The sequence below is a fragment of the Pelophylax lessonae genome (assembly GCF_965119305.1).
Source record: "Pelophylax lessonae genome assembly, chromosome: 1".
Lineage (NCBI taxonomy): Eukaryota > Metazoa > Chordata > Amphibia > Anura > Ranidae > Pelophylax > Pelophylax lessonae.
Genome location: NC_138768.1, coordinates 803536921 through 803560623, shown reverse-complemented (window position 1 = coordinate 803560623; position 23703 = coordinate 803536921). Strand labels below are relative to the sequence as shown.

The following is a 23703-nucleotide window of genomic DNA, read 5'->3' as shown; positions in this document are numbered from 1 at the left end:
CTAGATGTCTAGTTCCAGTGGGGTGAAGGCACAGTAGTTAATTATAGCTCCTTGGAGTGCACAAGCATGTAAGGCGCAGATGTGGTAATGATCTTTAGATATCCACTGCAAAGGGGCCAGACGTTTACATCAGCCTGCTGAGTCTACGGCCAGTTCAGATGGATGATGGGTGCCCATGCTTCCACATGGTCATCATTCTAAAGGAATGGCAGGCAAACCAGGGAATGTTTGCAGAGAAATGAATTTGGAGTATTTGGAAATTTGGAGTATCTGGAGATGGTAGTCCTGACTGGTGCACGGCTTGCATTTAAACAAAACAAAGTAATCTCTAACTTTCTCTTGAGTTGCACTTCAACCAAAAAAAAAAAAAAACCAAACACACACACACACACCTCAAACAATTAAAAGAACACTTTTTGATCAGAGTATAGCCTCAAGTCAATAAAACTCCTGGGATATTGATCTGGTCAGTTAAGTAGCAGAGGGTGTTAGTTTCAGCTTTAGTGTTTATGAAATTAAATAACAGGTGCACTAGATGGGCAACAATTAGACAACCTCCAAAACAGGAATGGTTTTACAGGTGATGGCCACTGACATTTCAATCTATAAAGGGAAGCACACGCAAACCTCGGGCAATAACGCTTTATTATAGGACAATAACACAGTACAGTAGAAATGCACTCACACTTTGTCTTTATGGCAATTGCATAACGGCATTCCAACAGGAGCTGCTTGCTCCTCCCGTCCCTCCAGATGGTGACTCTCCGGTCTCCTCATCCGCGGCTGCCGCCGCTGTTACCCCCGCTCTCCTCCACTTCCTGTATTGCCGGGTCACCGGGTGCCAGTTCCAGTGCGCCTGCGCACTATACCGACGTAATCTACGGCGACTCAGGGGAGCCTCAGCCGAAGCCACAAGCTGTACGGAGCTTAGAGGTGGAGGGTTCAAAACATGGGTACACTGCCTCTGCTGTTGCTATGGACAACGTGTTTCGGAGGCGGAGCCTCCTTCCTCAGGTCCCTTTATAGATTGGAATTGCCTTTTATCCGCCCCCCCCCCCCCCCCCCCCAGTGGAGTGTGAGAGGAGCAGCAGCAACCAGGACATCACAGCTTAAAGGCATACATCCAAAGGAGGTGGACACATGGACAGCGCCATGGGCTGGTGAAGTACTCCTCCATGTATATGTTGTATATCAGCATGTGCAGGAGCTGTTCTTTTTGACTGACATTTTTTTCCCCTACTCATCTTTCTGACTATTGATCACTAGCTTTGCATTTGGCTAGGGTCAGTGTCACTACTGGTAACATGAGGCGATACCTGGACCCTATAGAGGTTGCACAGGCAAGCCAACTCCTCCAGCATGGCACATCAATACCTGCCATTGCCAGAAGGTTTGCTGTATCTCCCAGTACAGTTTCAAGAGCATGGAGGATATTCCAGAAGACAGGCAGTTACTCTTGGAAAGCTGGACAGGGCCATATAAAGGTCCTTAACGTATCAGCAGGACCGGTATATGCTCTGTGCAAGGAGAAACAGATAAGCACTGCCAGAGCCCTACAAAATGACCTTCAGCAGGCCACTAGTGTGAATGTCTCTGACCAATAAGAAACAGGCTTCATGAGGCCCGGGTGGCCTGAGGGCCCGTCGTCCTCTAGTGGGCCCTGTGATCACTGCCCGGCACTGTGGAGCTCGACTTGCATTTTCCATTTAACACCAGAATTGGCAGGTCTGCCACTAGTGCCCTGTGATTTTCACAGAGGAGAGCAGGTTCACCCTGAGCACTTGACAGACGTGAAATTGTCTGGAGAAGCCGTGGAGAACGTAATGCTGTATGTCTGTAACATCGTTCAGCATGATCGGTTTGATGGTGGATCAGTGATGGTCTCGGGAGGCATATCCATGGAGGGACGCACAGACTTCTACAGGCTAGACAAGGGCACCCTGACTGCCATTAGGTATCAGGATAAAGTCTTTGGACCCATTGTCAGACCCTACGCTGGTGCAGTGGGTCCTGGGTTCCTCCTGGTGCACGACAATGTCCCGGCCTCATGTGGCAAAATTATGCAGCCAGTTCCTGGAGGATGAAGGATATTGATACCATTATATGGCCCCCCATGCTTGCTTGACCTAAATGCAATAGAACACCTCTGGGACATTGGGTTTTGTTCCATCCGATACCACCAGGTTGCACCTCCGTCTGTTCAGGAGCTCAGTGAGGCCCTGGTCCAGATCTGGGAGGAAATACCCCAGAACACCATCCATCCTCTCATTAGGAGCAAGCCCCAATGTTGTCAGGCATGTGTACAAGAATGTGGGGGCCATACAAACTACTAAGTACCATTTTGAGTTTCAGCAATGAAATTTCAGCAAAATGGACTAGCCTGCTGCATCATTTTTTTCACTTTGATTTTTGCTGTGTCTTAATTCAGCTCTCTGTAGGTTGATCATTTTAATTTCCTTCAAATGATGTGGCATCCTTTCCCAACACATATCAGTATAGGGAATATCGAGCATAATTTTCCCAATGGAAATCTGATGTGTCTTCAAAGTGTTCCTTTAATTTTTCTGAATATATATATATTACACACACACAAAATTAGATGTTTTTTTGTGGAGTGGAGGTAAACGCAACTATTTAATAGTTTAAAAAAAAAACAGTTAACATTCCCAGCATGACAGAGATGCTAACCGTCACATTGGTTGTGCTCTCAAACAAACGTTTAAGCCATCCAATGGCTGGTGTCATAATGGATCACATGTGCAGCTTCGTTGCAGATTAAACAGAGGCCAAGATGACAGACTGCTTGGCTGAAAACGATAGTAGGGTTTACTCCCACTTTAATTAATTCTATGCAATAAGATAAAAAACCTACTGTGTGCAGCAACCCCACCAACACTTACTCGAGTCCCATCTCGATTCAACAATGTTGCACGAGAGACTCGACTGTCCAGGACTCTCCCTGATTGGCTGAGACAGCAGTGGGCGCCATTGGCTCCTGTTGCTGTCAATCCAAGTCAGTGAACCAATCAGGAGATGGAGGGGGTGGGGCCAAGCCACAATTCCGTGTCTGAATGGACACAGACAAGCGGCTCAGCTGCCCCCATAGCAAACAACTTGCTCTGGGAGAAATCGGCAGGAGGGAGGGGCCAGAAGCACTGACGGGAGACCCGAGAAGGAGGATCTGGGCTGCTCTGTGCAAAACCATTACAGAGGGCAGGCGAGTAGCAGGTTTGTTTGTTTTTTTTGGGTTAAAATAAGGGCCAAGATTTAGTATCACTTTTAACTTCAACTTATTGTCATGTTGGAGCCAATTAATTTGAATAGATAGGAGGGAGAAAAGAAAAAGGGGGGGGGGGGGTAGGAGGAAGAGAGAAAGGAAAGTGGAGGACAACTAAAGGGTTATTTCTACTTGATGGTGAACACAGAAACAAAACTCGTATCCCAGTGGTGATATCTCCCATCAAAAATAAAGAGACACCAAAAACAACTGTCCTGACTTACAGGACCTAGTCAATCTACCCTTTTTTAATTGTTACTTACCTTAAAGGATTCTAATTCAGTATCAGAAAAATTGGCGGTCTTTGCCATATCCCATAAATCATTGACACGGGGCTCAGTAAAATCTGAAAGAAACATTTAATGCAAAACGGTAATTATCCCTACAAGTTTATTTTTGCTCTTGCAATTCAAAGTAAAAAGAAAATTTATCAAGAGTAACTTATCCTAGGATGCTAAACTTTACATACCCAATCAACCTTGGCATATAATTGCACATTCACTAGACATCATACATTTGTGTTCTCTAATGCCTCATTTCCACTGAGCGGATCGGTTCGGTACGGTACGCTATTTTGAGTGTTTCCATTATGAAAGTGGTCCATACAACCGAACCAAACCGCACCATTCCTGTTCCTCCTTCAGATGTAGGGCCATAGGAAATGGTACGGTACGGTTAGGGCAGAGCTACTGGGGTAACACAATAAATTCCACTGATTGGTGGACAGGAAAACGTCAATGCTCACATCAAACAAAAGCACAAAACAAACACCACATTTCGTGTGAACCCTGCATGGCCCCTGGCGGTCCCACTTGCAGTGGAAACGCTCACCTGAATAGGCCGGACCATTCTAACCCTTCCAAACTGTACCAACCCGAACCGTTCCACTCAGTGGAAACAAGGCATATAAAGCCTAGGCAAACATGCCAATATTAATGGTCATTTTTCGGAGGATATTCCTGCTTCCAGCAGCATGGCCTGGCCATATGTTTGCATCCATCATTGCTGTAAATAAGCTGTCCCTGACTATAAACAGATGGCACTGGCAGTGATCGGAGAGGAGATGCACTGATTTTACCTGAGCAATCTGACTTCAGACAGCAAGTTTTTTTACTGCACAGCAAAAGTCACAGACAATATTGCAGACAAACAAGATGTCTTTCGAAGAGGTATTACATCATACTGGCATTTTTAGAGGCTGGTAGGACAAGTACAGCATTTTTATTTTCAGTGAAAGTACAGTGAAAGAGGACTTCCAGTCATTTCTATGTTTAATAAAAAAAAGTCACCAGCTATAAAAAAATGTAGCTGCTGACTTTTAATAAACACACATACACCTGTCCCACTCCACACCCAAGCCATTGCTTCTCTCCCCGATGTCAGCATTTCAACTGTGGGCACCCGTCTGACAGCTTGTGGCTCCACAGCCGGGTGAGCACTGTGCATTCACGAGTCGCACTGCGTGTCCTGAATGGTTCAGCAGTCATTTGGGACCTGTGGCGTGTCCCAGATGACTGCAGGGAGGGAGGGGAACTTCTGCTCGGACCGCCCTAGGCGATCTGAGCGGTAGTGGAAGAGGGTACCTGCTGCCCCCCCAAAACAAGTTACATTCCAAAAGTGGTGAGGGGAGGGGTGATGGGGTAAATTTCCCCTTTTGGGTGAAGCTCTATTGTCAGTGTTGAACGCAACATTTTTTTTCCTTTAGATTTCCCCTTAATTCTTTTTCTGGTGGAAACTCAAAATTTTTCATGTATCCTTCCATTTATTCCTGGTGACAAATTTAAATCAAGATAATTAGAGACACAGAGAAAAACAAAAACAAAAAAGAAAACAGTAGTTTAGCTCTTTGGACGTACTACAGCTTGTGCGGTCTCTTCAGCCAGTTCCCGGATTGAAAGTGATCCTGTGATCACTTTCAGTGTAGGCAGTGCGGTCCCCAGACTTTTCCACTCTTACCTGGAGCCTGGGACAACACCAAGGGCTTCAACATGGCACCTTGGGAGGAGACCAAAGACTTGGCATGTTTGGTATCCATTTACTTCACATAACCCCATGTTTTAGATTTTACCAAAAAATTGCATATTATATTGTGTTTGTGTACACTAAAAGTTCATTTTATTTTTTCTCAAAAATATGCGTTGAGTTGCGCAAATGTCATGCAACATAAAAAATTACAACTACTATCATTTTATTCTACAAGGCCTCTGCTTTCAAAAAATAAATAATGTTCGAGGGGGTTAAGTAATTGTATGGCCAAGAATTCAGACTTTTACAGGTGTGCAAAGTCTCCGACAGTCGCCGCCTCTTCATATTCGTCACATATGGGTATTAGACTTTGCTCCGAAGGAGTAGCTAGGCAACAGAATATGTTAACAATAAAGCTTTAACATATCCCACCCTCAAGGGGTGGTCCCCTCAGTCAATACCCTCCTACTTCCTGCAACCATATCTCAGTTTTAGTGGAATAGCAGTAGAGTATACAATCAAACCCCAAAAGAGGGGCGGGGGCGGCGACTGTCGGAGGACTCAGAGAAAGGAATTTTACAGGTAAGATTTTACAAAAATTCTGTTTTCTCTTGCGTCCTCCGACAGTCGCCGCCTCTTCATATTCGTCACATATGGGGACGTCCCAAAGCAGTGCAAACATGAGGGGTGGGAAACGCATCCGCGCCGAAAGGCAACGCAGTCTCCGCATCAAAGAAGGAACCTTACCAAAGGAAGGAAACCAGCTGGGCAACAGCAAAAAACAAGTGCTCAACAGGAGCAACAACCCAGGAAAAGACAAAAAACCAGGGGATACAAAACTTATCCCAACAGCCAGGAGTCCCCAACAAGGGACCCTAGGGAACAGCCGCACTAAGAACCTTGCGGCCAAAGGAAGCATCCGCCGATGCCTGAACATCTACTTTGTAGAATTTTGTGAAAGTGTGCACGGTCGACCAAGTCGCCGCCTTACACACCTGGGCTACAGAAGCCCCATGACGACAGGCCCAAGACGTACTCAGAGATCTAGTAGAGTGCGCCTTCACAGGCACAGGGGGAACCTTCCCCTGCAAGGCATAGGCCTGTTCAATGGTCTGCCTGATCCATTTGGCGATGGTAGAGGCCGAAGCCGCCATGCCCTTCCGAGGACCCTCTGGAAGAACAAACAAGGAGTCCGTCTTTCGAAAAGACTCAGTCGATTTAAGGTAAACCCTTATCGCCCGAACAACATCCAGAGAGTGCAATCTCACCTCCTTTGGATGTTTAGGCTTCGTGCACAACGAAGGCAAGACAATATCCTCATTAAGATGGAAGTCCGAAACTCGTTTCGGAAGAAAAGAAGGATTAGGTCGCAAGACCACCTTATCCAAATGAATAACCAGGTACAGAGACTTGCAGGACAAAGCCGCCAGCTCCGACACTCTGCGAGCCGAAGTGATCGCCACCAAAAAGGCGACCTTTTTGGACAACATAGACAACGAGATCTCCCTGATCTGTTCAAAAGGAGCACGTTGTAACACAGATAGAACGAGATTCAAGTCCCAAGGGGGCAGAGGATCCCGCCTCGGGGGAACCAGATGGCGCACACCCTGAACAAAAGGTGCCAACCAATGGGTTGGAAGCCACGGGACGTTAAAACAGAACGGCCAGAGCAGACACCTGACCCTTTATCGTAGCCAGCGCCAAACGCTGATCAACCCCCGTTTGAAGGAAAGACAGCACACGGGACACCGAGTACGTGCGGGGTGAAAACCCCCTGGACTCACACCAGGCAAAATAGGCCTTCCAAGTACGGTAATAAACCTTCCCCGAGGAAGACTTCCTCGCGTTGATTAAAGTATGAACGACCTCCGGAGAGAGACCCCTCTCCTTCAGGACCTCGGTCTCAACAGCCAGGCCGTCAAAGCCAGCGACTGTAAAGCAGGATGGTATATCGGTCCTTGAGACAGTAGATCGTCTCGAAGAGGCAGACGCCACGGGGCGTCGACCGCCAGATTCACGAGGTCTGCGTACCAGGACCGGCGAGGCCAGTCCGGTGCCACAAGAATCACCGTGTTGCGTTCCGAGTGTAACCTGCGAAGGAACCTGGACAGCAACTGAATCGGTGGAAACGCGTACATCAGCCTGTACTGATGCCACGGGGCCACTAACGCGTCCGACGCGTCTGCCCGAGGGTCGCGCGTCCTTGCCACGAACCTCTTCACCTTGTTGTTGAGGCGAGACGCGAACAGGTCCACATCTGGAAGACCCCACTTCGCGCACAACGTCTGGAAGACAGCCGGATGGAGAGACCATTCCCCCTGATCCAGGGTCTGGCGACTCAGATAGTCCGCCTGCCAGTTCTCCACTCCCGGAATGTGAACCGCCGTTATCGCCGGGACATGAGTCTCGGCCCAAGACAGAATGTCGGCCACTTCTCGAGCCGCTCGGGCACTCCTGGTGCCCCCTTGGTGGTTGATGTAGGCCACCGCCGTGGCATTGTCCGTCTGCACCCGAACCGGGCAACCCTGCAGCCGGTCCGTCCAGCGATGAAGACAGAGACTTATCGCACGCAATTCCAGAATGTTGATCGGAAGGGAAGACTCCCCCTCCGACCAAGTCCCCTGAGCGGACAGAACGCCCAGAACTCCACCCCAGCCCGACAGGCTGGCATCCGTGGTGATTACCGTCCACGAGATCGGACGAAACGACTTGCCCCCGGACACCAACGGGGACTGGAGCCACCACAGAAGGTTTTCCCTGGTGCGAAGACTCAACGAGATTTGAAGATCCAGAGATTGAGGTCGCCCGTCCCACCTGGACAGGATCTCTGCTTGGAGACCCCGCGTGTGAAACTGTGCGAAAGGAATCGCCTCGAAGGCCGAGACCATCAATCCCAGACATCTCATACACGTCCGCAGAGACGAGTTCGGAACGTCCCTGAGGGACCCGACTTCCTCCCGGAGAGTCCTGAGTTTGTCTTCCGGCAGGAAGACCTTCGCCTGCACCGAGTCCAGTATCATTCCCAGATAGGGGAGACGAACCGACGGACTCAGTGTCGACTTTGGAAAATTTATCGTCCAACCAAACTCCTGCAGAGTTTGCATCGTGACAGACAGGTCCTCCTCCAGACCCTGGCTGGTCGCAGACCGAACCAGAATGTCGTCCAGATACCCCAGGACAGAAACGCCCTGGGCCCTCAATAATGCCAGAACCGGTGCAAGCACCTTGGTGAAGACCCGCGGAGCCGAGGCGAGACCAAAGGGCAACGCCACGAACTGGTAGTGATCCTCCGCAATGGCAAATCGAAGGTACCTCTGATGACCCTCGAATATGGGGATGCGAAGGTACGCATCCTTCAAATCGATGGAGGCCATGAATTCCCCCGGAACCAGGGCAGCCACCACCGACCGCAGGGATTCCATGCGGAACTTGCGAACCCGCACAGAGCGGTTCAGAGCCTTCAAGTCCAGAATCGGACGAACCTTGCCCTCCTTTCTGGGCACGGTGAACAGATTGGAATAAAACCCCCGAAACCTGTCCCGATGAGGCACCGGAACCACCACTCCCTGAGCCCTCAGGTCCCGCACCGCCAGGTGCAGGTCCCGCAAGCGCTCTGGAGACAGTTGAAGATTTGAGGGAAAAAATCTGCTCTCCGGCCGAGAGAGAAACTCGATCTTGTAACCAGATCGAACGATTTCCAGAACCCATCTGTCCCGCACACGGGCCAACCAGGGCTGAAGAAAACCGAGCAAGCGTCCCCCCACCCCAAAACTGGGTGAGGGCGCCCCTTCAGGCCGAACTGTTATGGGCTGCAGGTCCGGATTGGCCGGACTTCTGTTTACCAGACCAGGGCTTCTTCTGAGAGCCTTGACCTTTGAACGGTTTGCCCTTGTAGTGCGGCCGAAAGGCACGAAAGGACCCCTGAGGGGGCCGAAAATTAGCATGCTTCTTCCCAGAAGCCCCCTTAGCCTTGGGGAAATGGGGCAAGAGAGTGCTCTTACCCCCAGTGATCCCCTTAATCAACACATCCAGGGACTCCCCAAAAAGGCGAGACCCATCATAAGGCAGATTGGCTAAGGTCTTACGTGAAGATTGGTCCACCGACCAACATTTTAACCAAACCAGGCGGCGAGACAACACCGCCACGCTGTGCACACGTGCAGCCAACGGAATCAGGTCCAGGTCCGCATCACACAGATACATGACACCCTGGTGGATCTGATCCACCATATCCAGGGTCGCCGGCGAGGCCGAGTCGGCCACTAGGACGCGCCTAAGCATCTGCGTCCAACTTGCGATCGCCTGGGCCGCCATGAGAGAAGCAAACAGAGCCTTAAGCATAGAACCCGTAACAGAATAAGTATGACGGGCAAGAGACTCCAGTCTCCTATCCGTGGCATCACGGAAAACAGGGGAACCCTCTGCAGGAATCGCAGTGGCTTTGTTCAAAACCGCAATTGCATGATCCACTGGTGGAGGCACACACCACCTTTCATCAGTGGCAGGCGAAAAAGGATAACGCAGCTTGAATTTACTTGGTACCGCAAAAGGTTTGCGCAGATCGCGCCATTGATCCTTAACAGCGCGCTGAAAATCAGCATTGCAGGGAAAAACCTGCGGCGTCCTGCGTTTCCTCTGCGTCCCATAAGCCGCCAAGGCAGCGGGGGGACACACTTCGTCCTGCAAACGCAGCGTTTGCTTAATGGAAGCAATCAACTCATCCATGATTGCAAGCTCTTCAGGCGAGCCAGGGGGAGAATTATCAACCCCCTCAACTTCAGCCTCCACCTCAGACCCCACTAGATCAAGAGAGGAGCGGGACCCCGATAAGGGAGTCCCTGCCAGAACAGCCCCATCACCTTCACCCTCAGAATCAGAGGAAAGAGTAACTCTGGGCCTTTTAGTAGATTGAGCAGCCACCAGCATTTGCACCTGGGCAGCAAGGCCAGCCACAATAGTGGCTAAATCCCCCCCTGGGGGGGAAACAGCGGTCCCCTGGCTTTCCACCAATACTGTAGGAAATTTGCCCTCCTGAGAATCCATTGCCCCTGTAATGCCAGACAACCAAGGGTTAACTGCCCCTTTTAAGCAAGCGCGGCAAGCGCAGCCCACCGCACCACACTCAAGCACAATGAGACCCCCACAGGGAATATGCAAACTGAACACAGGCAATGGATAGCAAGAACAGAAGGATAAAACCTGAGGAGACCCTCGCCGCTGCTGCTGCCTCGATCGGTGTTCCTGGAAAGAGGAAGTGATGCTGCCAGGGCGCTCTATGTAAGCCTATGGAGGCTACAAGAAAATGGCCGCCATGTATGTAAACCATGCGGCCGGAGCGGGTGTAGGCAAAATGGCGTCGTTTGGCGCCGAAACCGCCGCTCCACAGTGCAATAAAACACACATTACATTCCAATATCAGAATACATGTCAGATCGCCGCAGCGATCGCTGTATATGCCCAAACATGCCAAAAAAACATGCCCCACAGCACACAGCTTCTCACACTGACCAGTCTGACACACACAGTGTCATACAGCTCCCCCCCCCCCTTGCAGCCCACAGCATGCAGCCGAGAGATAGGGAGACAAGCAGTGTGAATAGAGGCAGGTTACACAGTCCCAGACTGACACCCCCCCAGACAGACAGGTCCCCACATAAATACACTTACCTCACATGGCGTGGGGGACCCGCACAGGCGAACAAGCCGCTGCACATGAGGCAGGGAGAGTCGCAATTCAAGACGCACAAAATGGGGGTTAAGAAACCGCACAGCGTCCAGTGAGGTAGCCACCTCACCAATCATCCCTGCACCGAACAGGGATGGGTCGTTCACTATGCCAGGAGCGTTACCTGGCTGAACGCTCGATGGCAGACTGGGAAGCCACTGACCCACGACCTGCGACCAGGGGGATCAGCCCGAGACCCAGTCCGCATGATCCTCTTCGTCCGAAGAACTAACTAACGCTGACAAAATAACAGCTAAATAAAAGGTAGAGAGAAAAACTCAAACAAAATATTAAAAAGAAGAAAGAGTCTGGGACAGAAAGTCCCAGCACAGAGAGAGCCAGCCACTCCTGACAAGCTAGACATTAAAACTGAGATATGGTTGCAGGAAGTAGGAGGGTATTGACTGAGGGGACCACCCCTTGAGGGTGGGATATGTTAAAGCTTTATTGTTAACATATTCTGTTGCCTAGCTACTCCTTCGGAGCAAAGTCTAATACCCATATGTGACGAATATGAAGAGGCGGCGACTGTCGGAGGACGTAAGAGAAAAGAAAAATTGCTCTGGTGCCAAAGCAGTTAAAAAGAGAGTTGTTATGTGATGGACAATGGAGAAGGAAGAATGGCTTCTGCATGAAGCTCCATATTTAACCCTGGGATGTACCTCTTCCACCAGCATATCCTTCATGGCTCAGTTTCCGCAGACGCTCAAATCCGTGGTTGATGCTGTGGAGTTTCTCTTTAAGATCTGCATGTTTGCTGTGCAAGAAGTCGGTTTTCAGCTCATGTTCATCTGGGTTGATAACATTTTTGTGGACCTCTGTTAATTTAAATAATAATATACATTTACACTCTTTATATACAGCTTACTCTCTGCAACTTACATTTAACAGTTTAGATTATTTGTTAAAAATCCTGTCAATCGCCTATAAATCACCTACGGTGAAAAAGGAACTGAAATCCTTGATGTATATGGAAACGCTGGACATAACACAAGCACTTAACTCTACAAAAGGTTTCTTTAGCCAATGGTAAAGATTTATGGAACATTCATTTTCCAACTTGGAAATATCCAAACTGATGACACCATTTATTTATACTGAATGGTACATTAAAGCAAATATGAATAATTCTCTAGGCAAACTAAAGCCGGGTACACACTATTCGTTTTTTTTCTTTCCACCCAACGGGTTAAACGAAAAAAAAAAAAACGGGTCAGCTCCGATCAGAGTCACTGTACTAACCATCCAACGTTAGTTCAGCGATCTCCCTCGCTGCGCTGTTGTGTTCTGATAGGGGAGGGCCCCCCCCACTAGAACACTCTGATCAGCACGCTTCGCCATTGGCTGAGAGCGCTGATTGGGATTCGGTCGAATGCTGGTTTTCCAGCATGCATGTCCGACAGAAGCTGGCTGAACATACACAAGAACTGAACGTTCTGTGTTTTTTTTTTTCTTAACTGGCCGTTGTCTCCCGAAATTTGGCCCGCGTGTACCCAACTTAAGCATTCAACCAAAAGATTCCTAGTATCAACAATTTTTCTCCACCAAGCGTCTGCGGAAATTCCAAGGACTTTCAACATAGTGAACCACAATACGATCGATGAACAACTGTTAGGCCCCTTTCACACTTGTCTGACCTAAAAAAAACACATCAAAGTCAGACCAAAGTAGAGCAGGAACTACTGTAAAGTCTTTGAGACTTGAAGCCGCACAGATATGAACCATACTCATTGCAAATCATGGGGTACAACTTGTCATGTGACTATACAACACAAGTTGCAGGACAAGTTGTACAAATGTGAAGCGGGCCTTACTGCTAGAAAACTAAAAAAAAAAAAAAAAAATCCTTTTATTTCTCTCTTTTCTGTTTCTATATTTTTCATAATAGATCTTCTATACAGATTAATTGGTTATACAAGTTAAACACAAATTACTCATACATGCTTCCACTATAAATGAATAGTTTGGTAATAGTTCCATATTTACATATATGTTAATGTAACTAAAAAACTGCATGATATTTAGGTACAAAGACATAATATCAATGCAGTAAAAGAAAACATTGGTAGGGAGTTAGATACAAGCTTTGTAAATCCACCCCTTTCTGTTTCAGGCTTGAAAATTTCCAATTTACAATAAAAATATTTGAAAAAAAAAAAAAAAAAAAAAAAAAAGGATTTTTGAAAGAACTTATCATAAAATCCTTTTCTCTATCGTTCATTGACAGACACAGCTCTCATACTTCTTATCCATTGGGTTATGCTGCCCCCTGCAGGAGTAGTACCAGGCAGGAAAAAAAAACATTCACCACGCCCACGGGGCTGTCCCTAAAGGCATAACCCCACACACCCTGCTCCAGCAAAACAGTTTCATTGCAAGCAGTGAAAGAAGACACAAAACCATCCCCATATCAGAGGGGCGGGTGCTGCGTCTGTCAATGGACTCAAGAGAAAAGGATTTTACGGTAAGTTCTTACAAAAATCGTCCATTGACAGACGCAGCTCTCATACTTCTTATCCATTGGGATGTCCCAAAGCAGTGTAGGCATGAGGGGTGGGGAGAACGCAACCAGATAGTAAACAAACTCCAAAGGTTAAACTTAGCCAACTGGGTAACATGAAGCTCAACCAGAAACAAACAGGAGCTCACCCATGAAAGAAAAAACCCCTAAAAGAGAAATAAACAATTCTCTTATGAAACAGCAGCCTGCAAAACCTTGCGGCCAAAGGAAGCATCCGAAGAGGCCAAAAAATCTACCTTGTAGAATTTTGTAAAAAAGTGTGCACAGACAACCAAGTCGCTGCTTTACAAACTTGCACTACTGAGGCCTGATGGTGAAAAGACCAAGCGCTCTAGTAGAATGAGCCTTCACAGGGAAAGGAGGAACCTGACCCTTCAGTGAATAAGGCTGAACATAAGTCTGCCTGATCCACCTGGATATGGTCGTGGCAGACGCAGCCAAACCTTTTGGGTCCTTCGGTAAGAACAAAAAGCGAGTCTGATCTCCTAAAAGTCTCAAGTACCGTCAGATAAACTTATCGCCCGAACCACATCCAGAGAGTGCAAGGCAATTTTCTTTGGGATGCTTAGGCTTAGGACATAAGGCAACAGAATGTCTTCATTGAGCTAAAAATCCGACACCACCTTAGGAAGAAGATGTATTAGGTGGACCACCAAATAAGGCGAACGACAGGACAGTGCCGCCAACTAAGACACTCTGCAAGCAGAAGTAATTGCCACCAAAAAAGCAACCTTCTGTAACAAAGAAAGCAGAGAAATCTGCCTAATGTTCTCAAAAGAAGGCTTTTCAAGAACTGACAAAACTAGATTGAGATCCCACGGAGGCAACAGAGATCTCCTCGGAGGAGCCAAATGACGCACCCCCTGAATAAAAAGTGCAAATCAGGGCATTAGCAGCCAACGGAGGTTGGAAGTAAATGGCCAAGGCCGACACTTGACCCTTGATAGTGCCCAAAGCCAACCGCTGCTTAACCCCTTTTGTAAAAAGGCCAAAACCCTAGCTATAGAAAACAAGCGAGGGTGCAGCTGCAGCTATTCACACAAGGAAATGTACGATTTCCACGCACGATGATAGATCTTCCTGGACTTCGACTTCCTGGCCTTCAAAAGTGTAGGAATCACAGAGTCAGAAAGAATTCTACCCCTCAACACCTCACTTTCAACAGCCATGCCCTTAAAGCCAACGACCGTAAAGCAGGATGGAAGATTCGGTCCCTGGGACAGCAGATCCTCCCGCAGAGGAAGTCTCCACAGAGGATCGACGACCATTTTTACTAGGTCTGTGTACCAAGACCGACGAGCCAGTCTGGGGCCACCAGAACAACTGGAATTCCTTCCACCACTATTCTGAGAAGAAAGCAAGGTAGGAGTTTGAGCGGAGGGAAGGCATAAGTCAGCCAATACTGGCTCCAAGGAGCCACCAAAGCGTCTGTGGCGTCAGCCAGAGGATCCCGAGACCTGGCCACAAACCTCTGGACTTTCCTTTTGAGGCGAGACACAAACAGATCCAGCTCTGGAGTCCCCCACCGGACACACAGGAGATGAAACACCTCCGGATGAAGGGACCATTGCCCTTGATCCAGGATGCAGCACCTGACGATTCAGGTAATCCGCTTGCCAATTCTCCATACCCGGAATGTGGACTGAGGAAAGAGCCGGAAAAAAATTGTCTTCTGCCCATACCAGAATCTCGGCCACCTCCTTGGCCACAAGAACACTCTTGGTGCCCCCTTGAGGATCGATGCAAGCCACAGCCGTGGCATTGTCCGATTGCATCTGAACCGGAGAGCCGTGTAGCCGACTCGTCCAGTGAAACAGGCAAATCTTGATTGCTCTGAGCTCCAGAATATTGATCGGCAAGGAAGACCCCTCTGTCGACCAAGTCCCCTGGGCACTGAGCTCCCCCGTCACTCCACCCCAGCCTGAAAGGTTGGTGTCCGTGACGACCACTGTCCAGAACAGCGTCAGGAAAGACTTGCCCTGACACAATGCTGGTGACTGAATCCACCAGGGTAGAGCCAACCTCGTGAGATGGCTCAAACTTATCTTCTGGTCCAACGATCCCTGTTCCATTTTGCAAGAATCTCTTTTTGCAGAGGCCTCGAGTGAGAATGAGCAAATGGAACTGCCTCGAAGGTCGATACCATTAGACCCAGGGCTCTCATGCAAGTCCGTAGGGAAGACCGATCGGTTTCCAACAGCAACCTGATCGCCCCTTGCAACTTCTGAAGTTTATCCAATGGAAGAAAGACCTTCACCAGGGCTGAGTCTAAAGTTAGCCCCAGATAAGTCACCCGTATGGAGGGCGTCATAGCAGATTTTTTAAAATTGATCGTCCACCCGAATTCCTGAAGGGTCTGAACTGTAATTGAGAGGTCGCTCAACAGATCCGAGTGAATCTGCTCGTAACAGGAGATTGTCCAGATATCCCAAGATTGCAATCACTCTCTGATGCAACAAGGCCAACACCGGGGCCCGAACCTTGGTAAAAACTCTGGGAGCGGAGGTGAGACCAAAGGGTAATGCCACAAATTGAAAATGCTCCTCTGCCACCGCAAAGCAGAGGAATCGCTGGTGTCCCTCGAAGATGGGCACATGCAAATACGCATCTTTAAAATCGATGGAGGCCAGAAAATCCCTCTAATTCAAAGATGCCACCACCGGCCAAATGGATTCCATTGGAAACATCTGCACCCGCACAAAGCGATCCAGAGCCTTGAGATCCAGGATTGGATGCACCTTGCCCTCTTTTCTGGGCACCGTGAACAGGTTTGAATAGAAACCTTGAAAGCGTTCCTGCGGAGGAACTGGCAAATCACTCCTTGAGCAAGGAGATCCTGCACAGCCTCCCGGAGATTCAAACGATCCGAAGACAGGTGAAGATTTGACCTGAAAAAAACCTGTCCCCCAGCTGGGACCAAAATTCGATCTTGTTCCCAGAACAAAATCAGTTCATGAACCCATTTGACATGAACGAAGGAAATCCAGGGGTCCTGAAAGAAGAGCAGACATCCCCCCACCCCAGAAACAGGTGAGGGCGCCCCTTCATGCTGAAGAGGACTTGTCCGCAGAACCGAGCTGACTGGTCTTGGGCTTGCCTCAGGGCTTCTTAGTCCCTCCAGAAGCTCTGAACGGCTTACCTTTGTCTTGCGCCCCGGAGGCAAGAAAAAAAACAAACAAACAGTCTATGAGCGGTGAAGGAAGGTCCCTGCTTATTACGGGGTGCTTTACCATTGGAGGATTGAGGAGTACTCTTCCCACCAGTCAGACCCTTAAATAACTCATCCAGCGAGTCCCCAAATAATCGCTCTCCCAGAAAAGAAAGATCTGTTAAGACCTTCTTGGAAGCCTGGTCAGCGGACCAGCTCTTCAGCCAAACCATGTGTCTCAAGGCAATCCCCACAGCCAACACTCTGGCAACCAGGGGAGCCACATCTAAGGACGCATCACACTGAAACATCAGGGCCTGGGCCATCTGGTCCAAAAGTTCCATTATTTATGGGGGAACTATGTCAGGATCCAAGTTCCCTTTTAGAACCGTCACCCATTCCGTAACTGTCTGACACAAAAACAGGGCATTCCAGGTCGTCTCATCCCAGCGAGGCATCCACTCGCAGGCTCGTCCCCATTCAAAAAGGGCCTCCGTCGTGGCAAGGCAAGGATCTAGATTATCCAGTGCGAAACCTCAGCCGGCATTGCTTGCAGATCACCAGGAGGATCCCCCTGAACACTAACTAGCAAAGTGAGTAAAGATAAAATAAAACAATCTTTTTAAAAGAATAAAAAAAAAAAAACCTGAGACCGAAGTCCCAGCAGGAAACCTAGTTCCTACTCCTTCACTAGTCAGAAGCAACCTGTTTTGCTGGAGCAGGGTGTGTGGGGTTATGCCTATTTGCTGGAGCAGGGTGTGTGGGGTTATGCCTATAGGAACAGCCCCGTGGGCGTGGTGAATAGCTTTTTTCCCTGCCTAGTACTACTTCTGCAGGGGGCAGCATAACCCAATGGATAAGAAGTATGAGAGCTGCGTCTGTCAACGGACGATCGAGAAAAAAGTTCTGTCAAAAGGTTCTCATGTTGTTAGATTACAGATTAATGTATAAAAATAACAGCAAACCCTTTTATTATTTTTGGATACAGTGGAGTGGAGTAGGGAGATTTACCCTATTTACCATTGTCCCAGAGAATGAAAATAAATACTAAATATTGGATTGCCTCTCGAACAGTAATAGAGGGGGAAAACATTCCATTGGTGACACCGGTCCTGATGACAACCAGGGGCTCCCTCACTTTGGAGGAATTACCTCGCACATCCGGTTTTGGTTGTGAGACAGGAAATCCCCAATAGATTATAAATCATCAAATGAAAGAAAAAAAAAAAAAAAAAGTTGCTTTTAGTTCAGGCTAGGTTCACATCTGTGTGAGTGATGCTCCTGCGGGACCTGCATACATACATACATACATACATACATACATACATACAGTGCCTTGCAAAAGTATTCGGCCCCCTGGAACTTTTCGACCTTTTGCCACATTTCAGGCATCAAACATAGATATAAAACTGTAAATTTTTGTGAAGAATCAACAAGTGGGACACAATCATGAAGTGGAACAAAATTTATTGGATATTTCAAACTTTAACAAATAAAAAACTGAAAAATTGGGCGTGCAAAATTATTGAGTCCTCTTAAGTTAATACTTTGTAGCGCCACCTTTTGCTGCGATTACAGCTGTAAGTCGCTTGGGGTATGTCTCTATCAGTTTTGCACATCGAGAGACTGACATTTTTGCCCATTCCTCCTTGCAAAACAGCTTGAGCTCAGTGAGGTTGGATGGAGAGCGTTTGTGAACAGCAGTTTTCAGTTCTTTCCACAGATTCTCGATTGGATTCAGGTCTGGACTTTGACTTGGCCATTCTAACACCTGGATATGTTTATTTGTGAACCATTCCATTGTAGATGTTGCTTTTTTGTTTTGGATCATTGTCTTTTTGGAAGACAAATCTCCGTCCCAGTCTCAGGTCTTTTGCAGACTCCATCAGGTCTTCTTCCAGAATGGTCCTGTATTTGGCTCCATCCATCTTCCCATCAATTTTAACCATCTTCCCTGTCCCTGCTGAAGAAAAGCAGGCCCAAACCATGATGCTGCCACCACCATGTTTGACAGTGGGGATGGCGTGTTTAGGGTGATAAGCTGTGTTGCTTTTACGCCAAACATAACGTTTTGCATTGTTGCCAAAAAGTTCGATTTTGGTTTCATCTGACCAGAGCACCTTCTTCCACATGTTTGGTGTGTCTCCCAGGTGGCTTGTGGCAAACTTTAAACAACACTTTTTATGGATATCTTTTAAGAAATGGCTTTCTTCTTGCCACTCTTCCATAAAGGCCAGATTTGTGCAGTATACGACTGATTGTTGTCCTATGGACAGAGTCTCCCACCTCAGCTGTAGATCTCTGCAGTTCATCCAGAGTGATCATGGGCCTCTTGGCTGCATCTCTGATCAGTCTTCTCCTTGTATAAGCTGAAAGTTTAGAGGGACGGCCAGGTCTTCGTAGAATTGCAGTGGTCTGATACTCCTTCCATTTCAATATTATCGCTTGCACAGTGCTCCTTGGGATCTTTAAAGCTTGGGAAATCTTTTTGTATCCAAATCCAGCTTTAATCTTCTCCACAACAGTATCTCGGACCTGCCTGGTGTGTTCCTTGTTCTTCATGATGCTCTCTGCGCTTTAAACGGACCTCTGAGACTATCACAGTGCAGGTGCATTTATATCTTTATGTTTGAAGCCTGAAATGTGGCAAAAGGTCGCAAAGTTCAAGGGGGCCGAATACTTTCGCAAGGCACTGTACATACCGGCAGACCCAACCACCCACCCAGAGAAAGGCGAGTGCCATTAATTCCAATTGGCACACTGCCTGCACTGGAAATCACACTTGTACTGGGAACCTCTGTTCCAGTGCGGGCTGTGATTTCAAGACAAACTGCACCTATTATTTTTGCTCTGACTTAAAGTGGTTCTAAAGGCTCTAGGTTTCTTACCTTAATGCATTAAGATTAGGGCAAAGATGCAGAAAGGATAAGTGCGATTAATTGGCAAATACATTAACGAATTTAGGAGCCAGTCAGGCCAAATCTATAATTACAAGGTTCTCCAAATCAGATTATCTTACTGAAATGATTCCACCGTGGCTGTACCCATATTGCTATTATCACAGGTTCACTTTAAATAGGGTACTTAACATAAATTTATTACAACGTGCAAGTGACAACTACATGCTGATTATTGAAGTACTAGGGCACATAGCTTCAAGAAGAAAATCCCATCTATTGTCATGAAAGGAGAGCTCCGCACTTTGTTTAGAGGTCTCATGTTGCTATTTGTTATCCGTTTCTCTGCAAAACAAATGTCAGTTAAGGTTACGGATTAGACTGGAACCATACATTTGCCAGCGGCTTATCCAGAACCTCTTACAGACCTTTACTTTGTCATCATCACCTGCACCTCAACCTGAAAAGGGCGACTGTAATTTCCCTGAAATCCTCCAGCAAACACCAAGATCTTTTCCTGAGCCAGTGTTCTGTAGTGCCTGGAGCGCCGTGTGTGAACCTCCTGTGAAAGCTTTCCGCCCTACTCTTAATCGTCTCAGTATTGACAATTCTCCAACAAGTCTGATACGCAGGCCAAACAAGAAAAAACAAAAAACACACTCTGGCACGTGCAGCTACTGTACGTTTATTACAAAGGCCATCTTCAAATCTGAGCCTGAGAGCCGAGTGAGGAGATTAATAAAAACGGTACAAATCTGAAAGACTCACAGAAAAGGTGTCGGAGTCAATACTAGTTATTGAACGACAGATAAAAACTACTGCAGGATTAAATCTTCCCCCGGGGGTTTAACTTTTTGCCTTCTCAGAACTTACTTTTTTTGTTTTACCATCCAAATACAGTGCCTTGAAAAAGTATTCATATCCGCTTAACAATTTTCCAATTTTTTTGCCATGTTACAACTATAAAAATGTAAATGTATTTTATTGGGATTTTATGTGATAGACTAACAAAGTGGCACATAATTGTGAAGCGAAAGGAAAATGATAAATGGTTTTCAACATTTTTTACAAATATATGAAAAGTGTGGTGTGCATTTCTATTCAGCCCCCCACTGCAATTACAGCTGCAAGTCTTTTTGGGGATGTCTCTACCAGCTTTGCACATCTAGAGAGTGACATTTTTGCTCATTATGCTTTGCAAAATAGTTCAAGCTCTGTCAGATTGGATGGAGAGCATTTGAACAGCAATTTTCCACATATTTTCAAATGGATTTAGGTCTGGTCTTTGACTGGGCCATTCTAACACATGAATATACTTTGATCTAAACCAGGGATCCTCAAACTACGGCCCTCCAGCTGTTGCAGAACTACACATCCCACAAGGCATTGTAAAACTGACATTCCAAGACATGACTAGGCATGATGGGAATTGTAGTTCCTGAACAACTTGGAGGGCCATAGTTTGAAGACCCCTGATCTAAACCATTCTATTGTAGCTCTGGCTGTATGTTTAGGGTCATTGTCCTGCTGAAAGTCTTTAGCAGACAGGTTTTCTTCTAAGATTGTCCTGTATTTTGCTACATCCATCTTCTCATCAAGTCTGAACAGCTTCCCTGCTGCCACCACCATGTTTCACAGCGGGGAGGGTGGGTTCAGGGTGATGTGCAGTGTTCGTTTTCTGCTAGTTATTTGCCTTTAGGCCAAAAAAAATACGATTTTTGTAAGATCTTACCGTAAAAAAAAAATTTCTGATGTCCATCGACAGACGCAGTCGCATCTCCATGAGCTGAGTGGGTTTATGCTCCTCCCATCAGGAGTAGTCTAGGTCACTGCTTTTAAACTAAACTAATGTGATGGGTTGTGCAGTAGGGGTTTATGCCTGGAGGGGCAGCCCTCTGGGCGTGTATTCAAATTTTCCTGCCTAGACTACTTCTGATGTGAGGAGCATAAACCCACTCAACTCATGCAGATGAGGCTGCGTCTGTCGATGAACAATAGAGAAAGTTCAATTTTGGTTTCATCTGACCAGAGCACCTTCTTTCGCATGTTTGCTGTGGCCCCCACATGGCTTCTCAAACTGCAAACTGAACTTCTTATGGCTTTCTGTCAAACAATGGCTTTCTTCTTGTCACTCTTCCAGAAGAGCCAGATTTGTGGAGTGCATGACTAATCATTGTCCTGTTCTCTCACCTGAGCTGTGCATCTCTGCAGCTCCTCCAGGGTTACCATGGGCTTTTTGTTCACTAAGGTTCTCTAACCTCTGAGGGCTTCACAGAACAGTTGTATTTATACAGTGATTAAATTACACACAGGTGGGGGCGGGTGGGGAAATGGAAGGTGCCAGAGAACATTGGATGGCAATTTAGCTGGGCCCCGTCCTCTTTACCCTAGACAGGGAGAACAAGGTCAATGAGCGCGCTAGTAAAGCATCATCCAAAATGTAAAGGAGTAGGAGGGCAAGGAGTGCCCAAGAGTGAACATCAACTACTTCAGGACCACGGAGTGGGTCAAATTTACATCATGCCAAACACAGTGGTAGGGAGGTGGGGAATGGAGAGGTTAATTGAGAAGTCATGGGATAGGGGAGGGGTAGCTGGGGACGGTATTAACCACTTGCCGACCGCCGCACGACTATCTACGTCGGCGGTCAGCCCCTCACAGGCAAACTAACATAGGGCTACGTTGCTTGCTTGTGAGGGTCTAGGGAGCGAGCGCGCGCCCCCGGAGGCGCGCTCCCGCTCCCGCGTGGTCACGGACCCCCCCGCGCGTGTGACCAGCGGACCCGATGTCCGCCGGCCACTCGGCGATCGGCGGGGGAGAGGGAGAATGTCAGGCAGCTTGTGTAAACAAACTGCCTGTCATTCTCCTCGCTGCAAAGACACTGATAAAACGGATCTGGTATGTAGATCCGTTGATCAGTGTCCTTACAGCTAGAGCCACAGCCAATCACAGTAGAAACCACGCCCCTAGGGACACACACAGCCCCTCCCTTCCAAATAAAGTTAACCCCTTCACTACCAGTGTATTTTTACAGTAACAGTGCATATGTATAGCACTGATTACTGTAGAAATGTCACTGGTAACCCCAAAAGTGTCAAAAATGTCAGTCAAGGGTCCGATCTGTCCGCCCCAATGTCGCAGTACCGCAAAAAAAAAAAAAAATCGCAGATCGCCGCCATTACGCGTTAAAAAAAAAAAACAACAAAAATGACAAAAATCTTTCCCTTTGTTAGTAAACGCGATAACTTTTGCGCAAACCAATCAAAATACGCTTTTTGCGATTTTTTTTACCAAACATAGGTAGCATAAAACAAATTGGCCGAAATTTTTTAAAAATTTTGATTTTTACATTTTTTTTGGGGGGAATTTCATATAAAAAAAATGTGAAAAATATTGTTATTTTTGCAAAATTGACGCTCTTTTTTTGTTTATAGCGCGTGATCAAAAAATCGCACAGGTGATCAAATACCACCAAAAGAAAGCTCTGTTTGTGGGAAAAAAAGGACGTCAAATTCGTTTAGGTACAGCGTCGCACGACCGCGCAATTGTGCGTTAAATTCACGCAGTGCCGAATCGCAAAATACCCCCTGGTCGGAATGGGGGTAAAATCTTCCGGGGCTTAAGTGGTTAAGGAAAACACAAGCTTTTTAAATAAATGGAGAAAATGAGCAGACTTCAAAAAGACTAATAAATATACAGAAGTATGGGTAGATTAATGGGCCATACACACTATAAGATTTTCTGAAGACTTTTTCCTTTAGACTTACCAAAACCATATAATACAAGGTCAAACCTAAACACTTTCAATTTGCATGCAATCTGGCAGGCCCTTGCACTACATAGAAAAGGTAAATCTGAAGGAAATCTAACCACAAAAGTTGGATAGTGTGTATCCAGCTTAAGGGTGCGACAGAGGAGGTTGGTAATGGATAAGTAGGAGAAGACACATTAAAGGAATAGAAGAGCAAAAGAAGTGGGGAGGGAGGATGAGGGAGGGATCACAGGTAGGGGAGATAGTTACAGCAAAACATTTTTCCCCCCATCGAAATGTATTTTTGTATTTTTCACTGCTGAAAATTAATAAAAAAGTATTTTATATATAAGAGAAGGACAGAAGATTTTCACTACACACAGATGGACTCTATTTACTAATTAGGTGATGTCTGAAGG

At 47.1% G+C, this 23703-nt stretch overlaps 1 protein-coding gene across 1 annotated transcript in view; it reads right to left on the bottom strand.

Annotated features, from left to right (window-relative positions):
* Window positions 1–23703, bottom strand: part of LRPAP1 (LDL receptor related protein associated protein 1) — a 71956-nt gene that overhangs the window by 11642 nt on the left and 36611 nt on the right. The window contains exons 5-6 of the mRNA XM_082256453.1: window positions 11630–11785; window positions 3541–3623 (exon numbers count right to left, since the gene is read on the bottom strand). Of these exons, the coding sequence (XP_082112579.1) occupies window positions 3541–3623; window positions 11630–11785 (239 nt within the window). The remainder of the gene's footprint in view (window positions 1–3540; window positions 3624–11629; window positions 11786–23703) is intronic.